At 58.0% G+C, this 10,429-nt stretch overlaps 3 protein-coding genes across 3 annotated transcripts; 2 read left to right on the plus strand and 1 right to left on the minus strand.

Annotated features, from left to right (window-relative positions):
* Positions 1-563: 563 nt before the first annotated feature.
* GUT2_2 (FAD dependent oxidoreductase-domain-containing protein) lies at positions 564-2,702 on the plus strand (the record flags this gene model as incomplete). Its single annotated transcript, XM_083196384.1, has 2 exons — positions 564-1,794; positions 1,867-2,702. 2 exons carry the CDS (start codon positions 564-566, stop codon positions 2,700-2,702), a joined length of 2,067 nt encoding a protein of 688 aa, XP_083047592.1.
* A 1,494-nt stretch (positions 2,703-4,196) lies between these two features.
* On the plus strand, positions 4,197-5,840 carry ACO1O0_007009 (uncharacterized protein; the record flags this gene model as incomplete). Its single annotated transcript, XM_083196385.1, has 3 exons — positions 4,197-4,200; positions 4,264-5,577; positions 5,827-5,840. The coding sequence occupies 3 exons, from the start codon at positions 4,197-4,199 to the stop codon at positions 5,838-5,840; spliced, it is 1,332 nt and encodes a 443-aa protein (XP_083047593.1).
* A 541-nt stretch (positions 5,841-6,381) lies between these two features.
* CDC4 (WD40-repeat-containing domain protein) lies at positions 6,382-9,679 on the minus strand (the record flags this gene model as incomplete). The annotated part of the gene is made up of 3 exons (XM_083196386.1): positions 6,382-6,489; positions 6,575-9,256; positions 9,344-9,679. 3 exons carry the CDS (start codon positions 9,677-9,679, stop codon positions 6,382-6,384), a joined length of 3,126 nt encoding a protein of 1,041 aa, XP_083047594.1.
* Between the last annotated feature and the right edge of the window lie 750 nt (positions 9,680-10,429).

Genomic DNA, 10,429 nt, shown 5'->3' on the forward strand with positions numbered 1-10,429 from the left:
GCCGAGGGCGCCACATGACAAGCGACGGAGAATGGCCGCTGACGCCATGTCCTGCTCCGCTCGTGGGCCCATTGCCCTCTCTGTGAATCGCCGTGCCATGGTCGTCGGACCCAGTTTCACGGAATCAGGATACCGAGGAGTTGTGGTCATGACGGTGTCTGGTGCGAGGGTTTTGGCTGGGATGAAAGGGGGGGGGGTTTCACGCACGTCAGACGCCGGTCCGGACGGCGAAGGAAATGTCGTCTGGGGCGCCGAAAAGCAAGCGAGATGGAGCAACTGGCTTTCCTTTTTTTTAACGGGTCATTTACCGAGCGGATCTTGCTGATTCCACGAATGAAGGTCCATGTCGCGGCAGCCTCCCGTTTAAACCAACCTCTGTCCACCATCCTTGTTGACGACGACATCCAACATTCTTCATCCCACTGATCTGATACCCATCCGCCCTCTATTACTTTTGCCATCTTGGCTTCACCTATACCCATTTTGGCCTATCTAACATCTATATCCCGAGAGAGGCTATCGTGTGATCTAAACCCCCCACCACATCGCGACCCTGAGCCATCATGGCGTCGCGCCTCCATTCTCTCAGGCGGCCGGTCATCGCCGCCGCCGCCGTCGCCGCAGCCGGAGGAACCGCCTACGCCCTCACGAACCGCCGGAAGAACACGCTGCAGATGCCTATCGCGCCCCTCCAGCGTGACAGCACAGGGCGCATCGTCGCTCCCACGTTCCCTGCCGTCAAGAACCGCAGCGAGCAGCTGGCTGACCTGAGGCGCCACGACGGATCCTCCGATGAGGCCGAGTACGACCTGCTGATCATCGGCGGCGGCGCGACGGGCACGGGCATCGCGGTCGACGCCATCACGCGCGGCCTCAAGGTGGCCCTGGTCGAGCGCGACGACTTCTCGGCCGGCACCAGCTCCAAGAGCACCAAGCTGGTGCACGGCGGCGTGCGCTACCTCGAGAAGGCCGTCCTCAACTTCGACTACCCGCAGCTGGAGCTCGTCATCGAGGCCCTGCGCGAGCGCCGCACGTTCCTCAACATTGCACCGCACCTGTCCAGCTCGCTGCCCATCCTGCTGCCGCTGCAGCGCTGGTGGCAGGCCCCCTACATGTGGGTGGGCACCAAGGCCTACGACATGCTGGCCGGCTCGCAGGGGCTCGAGAGCTCGTACTTTGTCACCCGCAGCAAGGCCCTGGCCCAGTTCCCGCTGCTGCGCAGGGACAACCTCGTGGGCGCCCTGGTCTACTACGACGGCCAGCACAACGACTCGCGCATGAACGTGTCGCTGGCCATGACGGCCTCCCTGTACGGCGCCACGGTGCTGAACCACGTCGAGGTGACGGACCTGGACAAGGATGCCCAGGGCAAGATCTGCGGTGCCAAGGTCCGTGACGTGCTGGGCGATGGTTCCCAGGACGCGAAGCCCTTCTCGGTGCGCGCCAAGGGCGTCATCAACGCCACGGGTCCCTTCACCGACGCCATCGAGCACATGGATGACAGCTCACGCAAGCCCCTCGTCGTTCCGGCCTCGGGAGCCCACGTGGTGCTGCCGGGCAAGCTGTGCCCCAACGGCATGGGCCTTCTGGACGCGGCCACGTCGGATGGGCGTGTCGTCTTCGTGCTGCCCTGGCAGGGCAAGACGCTGGCGGGCACGACGGACAACGAGTGCGAGGTGGAGCGTGAGCCCGTGGCCATGCAGAAGGACGTCGACTTCATCCTGCAAGAGGTCAACAAGCTGCTGCTGCCTGACTCTGCGCTGAGCCGCAGCGATGTGCTGGCCAGCTGGTCTGGTGAGTTTACCTTTCTTGAACACACAAGTACGCCCCAATGATGGATGAGTGGTGCTAACAGACTGGACGTAGGTATCCGCCCCCTGGTCAAGGACCCCAACGCCAAGAACACCGAGTCCCTCGTCCGCAGCCATCTCGTCACCGTCTCGGCCTCGGGTCTCCTGACCTGCGCCGGAGGCAAGTGGACGACCTACCGCCAGATGGCCGAGGACGCCGTCGACGAAGCCATCCGCACCTTCAACCTCGAGCCCAAGCCCGCTCTCCTCCCTGACATTAGCGGTGCCGGCCTCCCCGGCCTCTCTGCCACCGGCCGCTGCTGCACCCTGACGACGCCCCTGATCGGCGCCCACGGCTTCTCGCCCATGCTGCCTGCCCAGCTGACCGAGGTCCACGGCACCGACGCCGACATCGCCGCCCACCTGGCCAGCAACTACGGCGACCGCGCCTGGGCCGTGCTGTCTACCCCCGGCGCCTCGACGCGTCTGGTTCGCGACCTCCCCTTCGTCGAGGCCGAGCTGCGCCACGGCGTGCGCGCCGAGTCAGCCTGCACGGCCACCGACATGATCGCGCGCCGCACGCGCCTGGCCTTCCTCGACGTCGGCCACGCCCTGCAGGTCCTCCCGCGCGTCATCGACGTCATGGCCGAGGAGCTGAGCTGGGACGAGGCCCGCAAGCAGCACGAGTGGGCCGAGACGGTGCGCTTCTTCCGCAGCATGGGCCTGCCCGAGGAGATGCTGGGCGCCACGCGCGATGACGTCGTGAGCGGCTCGCTGAGCAAGGCCCTCGCGTCGCGCGGCAGCCTGTCGCCCGCGCCGAGCATGCTTGGTGACGGTGGGATCAAGGTTGGCGGCGGTGGTCTGTCCGAGCTGGGACACCAGACCATTGCTGCGCGGACGTCGACCAACTGAGCAGATCTCATGTTTTGATTTTGTGCCTTTCTTTTTGGGTATCCTGCCGATGGGATAATATACTTAACGCATTTTCATGATTGCATAAGCCGGACCGCATGATATTCCAGGCTTTGGCGTTGGGAGCCGGCCGGGGCGGCCCTTTGGGAGGTTTGTCGTCGTTTTATGAGACGCTGCACTAGATGCAAATTGAATAGAACTGAATAACTCTTTCAATGACTGTCTACCTAGCTCGAGGATGATGATTGTGACCATGTTGATGTGTATTGCCGCCACCGGGTAATCACCACGACTTCCATATCGGACAATCTCTGCGTGGGAATTTGAGCCAACCCTGTCGACTACAGGTACCTTATACATATAGAGCAGATATCAATACACACAATGATTCACCGCATACGCTCCGATTGCCGCTTTGCATCGTGAACAGTAGTGGACATTAAGATATAGGAGGGCCATGGCTTTGGAGCAGGCGGAATCGCACAGCGAAGTTGGCTCCGCGTGGGTGGTGCCTGTGAGCAAGGTACTAACATGAATGATATCTAACTACGGAGTATCCGTACATGGGTTATCAAAAATCCTCGTACGTTTCCTCATACCGCCTTGAGTACTGGGACGGGCCCAATAACGTACGGTATCATTACTTTGAGCCCTGCCCCTGGGTGTTGTTGGCAACAACAACAAAAGCACTCTGTGCTTCGCTTTGCTTCGAGCATAAAAAGCTTGCCTCGCAGTTAGCACATGGGCCGTATTGACACCTTCGTGGCTCTTCTCTTGTCCTTTGCCGCTAGGATACTCCTCACCCCACCCTAGTCATTCTCATGGGCGAGGTAGTATTCTGTGCCCTCTGGGGGGGTGGTCCCCTCGAAGAACCCCACTGAGATGACGATGAGGAGGACGCTGAGAGCGACGAACGGTACGATCCTGCTGTCCTCAAACTAGATGACCTCGAGCTGGAATGGCTTAACACGTGGAGGGTCATTGGCGCCTGGAGGCATGGGTCCTCCAGGGTAAGTGTTTGCCTGTAGTACATGTATTTATATCTAGACATAGATGAACGTCATCACTCTCGTGGAGCTATTTCCACCGACGCCGTCGCCGTGCAACCAGTGTTTGGGTCTCCGGACCATGTCTCTAGATGAGCTACTGGGGCACCTCCATGACGGACTCCCCGGAAGATGCCCCGGATGAATTAGGATTCCCCGCAAGTGTGAGTTAGCTCCTCGTGGGGCCGCGAGGGAAGCTCGTCTAGTCTTCCCCCTCTTGCCTACGTATACCCACTTCCACGGTTAACGGGTGAAACCAAAGGTACATAACTAGGGTCAGCGAGCCACTTTCGGTTCCTTTTCATGACGATTCCCGCTACCTGCTGGTGAAATACGTGGGACTAACACACTCGACACCTACGCCTGGTTCGAGGCCCTCGCGAAGCTGGCTGGTTCCGAGGAGTGGTGCTACCTATCAGAGGTCGACTACGGCGACATCAGCAAGCAAATGGGTCCGCTATAGTACCCTAGGAGAGGCGACGAGTGGTGCATACACAATCCCGTGCAGATCCCAGAACTGGACGAGTACTATGCGAACCTGCCAGACTATGATCCAGAGCAGAACGTAGAGCCCGCAGACCCCCGATCACTGACCAGCTTGGACCCCTTTGCTCTCCTCGCTCCCGAGATCATGAGCAGCATCCTGTCGTTTCTGAGTTCCCATGACATGAAGAATGTCCAGCGTGTGTCCAGATCTGCAAGTATTGTCCCGCTGAGCAACTCTTTCCAGAGGGGCATGATCGTGAGAGACATGCCGTGGCTCTACGATCTGCCAGAACCAGCCAAGCCCATGATCCCCGATTGGAGAAAGATATATGAGAGGCTGGTCGATGCCACGAAACCCTCCTCCGAGTTCGTCATCCGCGGCCTCGCCAACCGACGCCAGATCTGGAAGCAGACCCTGCCACAGACCGCCCGGCACTACTATAAGATGCTGGACGACCAGTGTGAAAACACATCCGCGGCACTAAGAGCATGCCGATATGTTTGCCGGACAGAGGTGGCTCAGATCGTGTACTCGGAACCGCAGGATACCAAGGTCGCCATGGTGAACCTGGTGCTCATCGAGCGCCAGATGACAATCTCAAAAGCCAGGACCGCGCTTCTCGTCTACTTCAGCACGGGAGACGAGGTCTGCCGGCTTGGTTCCGAGAACAACGAGCACCCCGTCCTGAACGATACCCTTGGGACTAGTCCATCGTCTCCGGCTTCCCGTGTCGAGAGGATCCCAGTCCCAGATGACGACTGGGTGGTCGGCTTCATCGTCACTAGTACCCAGGCCCGGGCTACTAAGGATGACGACGTGGGGTCCCTTCAACGGCCTATGGGCATCCAGATCCTCTTCTGGAAGCGACCACCGCAGCCGGTGGGCGCCAGCAAGGCGACAAGCGCCTCGTCTAACCCCCGGACGAGTCTAGCTGTGCTTTGGGACTTAGGGTCTATGACTCCCAAGAGGGCTGGCTACCTCTGCCGGATCGCCCTGGTTTATTCTAACCTTGACAGATCCGATGACAAGGCGAGACTGGAGTACCAGAACATAGATATCTACAGCCTAGATACGCAAAAATTTCTGTGGCACAGGGAGCTCCCACCACCGGGGCTTCAAGCGACGGATATCGCCCACGGGTATTGGTCTTGCAACTTCCAGCATCAGACTACCCTGCAGGCGTTCGACTTTGGCTCGACTGAAGAGGAGCTTGCCATCGGGAGCCCAGACCCCGATATGGAGAAACAGTTGGCAAAAGACTGCGAGGAGAGCAAACTTCCCGTCATTGCTGGTATTTTCGACGCACGGTCTAGCAGCGGAGACCCCGAGGCCAATCTCGACGGTATGGGTTGTTTCCTGACTCCCCCGCTAGTGGTGGATGACAGCGACAACAGCTCTTCTTCTTCACCTTGTTCTTCTTCTGAAATCATTGGGGAGGGGGTGAGGGTGGAGATGATCTATTGGCGGGAGAAAAAGAAGCCTTCCCCCAGAGTTGCAATATTATCCACTGGCTTGGCTGTCACTGGCCGTGGTCGCGAGTTGTCATCGCCCTGTGCCACGGTATAAAATGCCTATGGAAATTTTTGCGCAGGTCATGAGCTGTAAATGTGACTAAAAGAACCCTAGGAAGCCAGCTGGAGGCACTTGATGGGAGATGACGGCGGCAGAGAATCTCGAGTTTTCGAAACCCTCAGGTGTGAAGCGTGCGATCGATCCGTCGCGCGTGAGGACAACAAAACGCGGTTGTAAATTCGTATATTGACAATGCTCATTTATACAGAATTAAGCTCAAGTAGTAACACTATCCGCGACTTACGAACTGCACAATCGGCAATGTATAAAGGGGACATATGAGGCTGTCTCCTGTGCCTCCTCAGAAACTAGCCAGTGCAGCTCAAAGCCCATATCAAATGCAGCGCCAAAAATCAGTCGTGTAGAGCACTCTTCCAGTGCTTCCGGAAACGCCAACCCTCCCTAGCCCTGCGCCCCCAGACCTCGTGCTTGCTGCCCGCAAAAGTATGCAACGCCGAGGGCTTCCGATTCGGATATCCCATGCCAGAAACAGGTACAGATGCAGAAAATACAGGTCGTGCTTTGACTCATAATGGCTTTTTTCTTGCTGGCTCCATCCAGTGTCATCCCTCACTCAGGGTTCCTCTTCAATTATCGCCTGGACTTCGTCTTCATTGAGAAGAATTCGTCTGCCTAGCTCTTCAGGAGGCTGGCCGTCTCGAACAGCGCCAAAATCCAAGATCTAGTAAGAAAAAAGGTCAGCATATCTGTTTCACTAGGCTGCTGGGGGGTCTTCCACCAAGAGAAGAAAAAGAAAGTGCACTTACCTCGACGTACGTAATGTGGTCTCGCTGCACCGCAGCAACGCACCGGCGACCATCGAACTTGACTTGCCATACGCCGCCCAGGTCTGTTAGAAGATCCTGGACGCATTCACCAGTCTGGATATCCCACATCTTAACAGTCTTCTCGCTACCACTGATAACTTTTCGCCCGTCATGCTGGAAACAAGTGATGGCCCCGGTGTGAGCCATGAGTGTGTTCTTGCACCGGCCAGTCTCCGGATCCCAGATTCTCAGGGTTGAGTCCGCTGCGGCAGAGACAAGACGCTCGTCGCGGAGATCAAGGAGGCCCACGAGCAGGCTATGGCCTTCGAGTGTATACAGACAAGCACCCGTGGTAAGGTCCCAGATCTTGACCAGTGAGTCCATGGACCCAGAAATGCAGCGATTGCGTTCATGGTCCAACACCACCGAGTAAACCTTCTGAGAATGGCCGTGCAAGACATGGAGGCATTCGCCGGTGCTGATACGCCAAACTCGGACAAAACTGTCGTAGGAGCCGCTGACCAGCGTGTCGCCGTAGGCAGATATGGCCCGTACAGAGTGTGTGTGGCCGGACAGTGCTCGGATGAAATAAGGGCATTCGGACTCCTGCGACGGTAACGAGTTTTGGATGTAGCGTTTCGACCCAACCTCCGGGAGACGCCAGACTCGCAGTTGGCTGTCTCGCGACCCCGTGATAATCAACGGCTTCTCCGGCTCCATAATGGGCTGGCCATCGGGGGCAGTCCCGGTCTGGGTGGGGGTGAGGATCTGCAGGCAACGGACAGTGCTAGTGTGGCCGTAAAAGACCTGCTGGCAAATTCCCCTCTCGATATCCCAGACGCGGACGGAGCGGTCGGTTGACCCAGAAACAAGAATGTTGCCTTCGTACTGCAGAGCCCACACTCCACCTTCGTGGCCGACAAGCTTGTTGCGGAGCTTGCCTGTCTTTGTATCATAAACGTGGATAAAAGTATCATCACTGCCCGTGATAATCTTGTCTTCGTCAAACTGGAGGCAAGTGATGACATGGCGGGGATGAGCTGCAAAGGCAACATGCGACGGCTTCACCTTTCCACTCGTCCAGCTTTGGCGTATCATGTGATGGCGTCGATACAGTGACTTAAAGAGGTGCAGCTGCCGAAGGCTGGGGAGGCCTAGATGGGGGTCGGGCACCGTTGTTGCGGCGGCATTAGCGGCCGACAACGGACCTGCGCTCTTGTGTTGCTTGATTTCGGCTTGCGTCTTGTCGTCTCGGTACGAAACTGCCTCCTGGGCACTTGCGCGTCGCTTTGTTCGCTCGGACGCCGAGTACGGGTTGACGCCGCGCTTCCTTTTCGAGGTCCTAGGTCGTGGCGCGGGGTCGGGTTTGACGGACCGAGTAAGCTCATGTTCGGATGACGTGAGGCGACTCTGCATGCTGAGGTCTCGTTCGAACCCTGTCGCTCCCTCGGGATCCTGCCATCCCCAGCCCTGGGTTATAGCCTTGGTCAGTTCTCCAGAGGGAAGGGTGAATCCATCGCGGTCGAACAGCTCTTTCCAGCCCGTCTCATTCCGATCGACAATGTTCCGCCAATGTTTGGAAACCTGCGCGGCACGGCACAAGTCTCGGTGGTTCAGGTAGGAGAGGATGTGGTAGCTCAGCTCCAGAGGCAGCTGAGAAAAGAAATCGCACTTGAGGGCCGGGTTGACCGCATTCGCCACCACACGCAGAGTAGGCCGAGCACAGCGTCGCAGAAACTGGTACATCATGTAGGTCTTCATCTCAGACTTCATGGAGTCAAAGGCCTCCAAAAGCATGTGTGGATCGATAACAGGCTTGTCATCAGTAGATCGAGGATGGCGCGTAAGAGCCCGAGAATAGGAGTTTTGCGAGCCGGAAAGAGCCAAGGCCAGAGCCTCCGTGTCATCTAAACCTTGGGACTCGTCGGCCCAGGACGCTAGACCGGTAGTGTCTGTCTGAAAACTGGACTCGGCATTATCACCATCGTCTTCCTGGTCGTTTGGGTGCACCTGAGAGGCGGCTAGAGTGGGCGATAGCCTGGGACTAGGCAGGCTGACATCCTGGGCAGCGGCGACATCGATGCTAGGCCTGCTGGGCTGGTGCAACTGAGACCGAGCGGTTTGGTGGGTCGGCTCGGTATCAGCAAACGGCTCCACATCGGCATCTGTAATGGGCGGGGTGGCGACGTTGCTTCCGAAGATGGTCTGAGAATCGTTATCAATGGGACTGGCGGCACCATTTCGACTGGTCGACGCCTGTTGGCTCGGGGATGTATCTTGTATATTTCGAGATCGGTCGAGCTGGAGGGCTCGCGGTCGAGACGTCAGCTGTTGATCGGCACCAAGATCTACAGATTCGGACGCGTCAGGGGTTGCAAGAACACCCGAAGTAGATCGGGATTGTCTTGTCGAATCCCAACAGCCGTTGCTGTTCGCGAAGGAATTGGCGGCTTCGTGTGCAAGACTTCGTCTGAGCTTGTCGGAAAGAGCCTTAGAAGACCGTTCAGCCGAGGCCGATGCACTAGCGGCTGCCGATCGGGTCTGGCGAGAACGTCGAGGGTAGGCTTCGGATGGAGATCGGGAGGATCGTCGAGAGGCACGGCTATGTGATGGTGTGTCGTGATGTACAGGCTCGGTCTTGACAACGGTAGGGGTGCGCCTGTCGGAAGACAATTCCTTAACCTGTTGCAAACGCTGACACTTGTCAATAGGTCTGATACTATGCCGTGACAGGTTTCTCTGGTGCGTGGATAGGGGTAGGTAACTTACCGGATTGGCCATGTGCAAGTCCCCGTCAGCGTCTTGAGAGGCGGCCATGTTGTAGGTGAAGGCGAGCAACTCCGGAGGGGTCGGCTTCATGGCCAGGGGAAACTCTTTGGTATCGAGGCACTCAAGGGGAGTGGGATTGCTATCGAAGACATGGGGAAATTTCCGGGTGAGGCGGGTAGTAGTAGTGATAGTCCTAGTTTCAACGCACTCGCTGACCTCGAGGTGGAACCGATGAGGGGTGTCCGGGTTCGGCTCGGAGATGTTAACAGAGACGACTTGTGATGGATTCTTTCCCTGCCGTGATTCGGTGGCAGGACTGCCTGGCGAGGACGCCATGGTTGGTAGAAGCGAGGGCGACAACTGGCAGCGGTGATGGTGGGAGGAGGCGAGAGCGGAGGTGCAGAGGCTGACCGACTGAGGAGTCGGCGCGGATGAGGCCGTGATTCAGTGAAAAGGAATCTGTCCCGCAGCGGTATGGGTCGGTCGAGGCGTAGTAGAGGAGGAGATGGTCGGAAGGGTGACGGCCAACCAAGGGCGATCAACGCCGAGCGTGGTGAGCCTCACGCGTGGTAATGGCGATGGCCTGACCGGGGCTGGCACGGAAGGGAGAGCGGAACAACAACGCGAGGATGACGCCTGCCAAAGCAATGCCGAATGGAAGGAGCAAGAGAGACAACAGAGAACAATGCAGGGGCGATTCTGGCGATGAAGGGAAGGGGATGGCTCTGAGCGGAGACGTGGAGACGTGAAATGCTTCAGGCCTTTACCCTTGGGATGATGCGACGGGGTGGATGGAGTGGGCAAAAACGGCGCGGGCTCAAGGAGGAGGGACATAAACCGGAGCGAGCAGTCCAGAAGCCCAGTGGCCCAATGGCCAGCGGAGCATGTCCCCCAAATTCTAGCCAAGCCCGCCACGGAGTTGCCCAATCGCCTTGAAGGAGGTGGCTGCGGTGGAGACGTGGCGGCTGGGTCGCGCGGAGGAGGCGACCCGCCGACTCCGAAATGTGGCTAATACTATGACAACTCTGACACGCCGCCGTGGAACAAATATAGAACATCTTGGAATCATGCTCTAGTACTCCGTAG

This window comes from Amphichorda felina (genome assembly GCF_050947745.1).
Source record: "Amphichorda felina strain 45539 chromosome Unknown scaffold_7, whole genome shotgun sequence".
Classification (NCBI taxonomy): domain Eukaryota; kingdom Fungi; phylum Ascomycota; class Sordariomycetes; order Hypocreales; family Bionectriaceae; genus Amphichorda; species Amphichorda felina.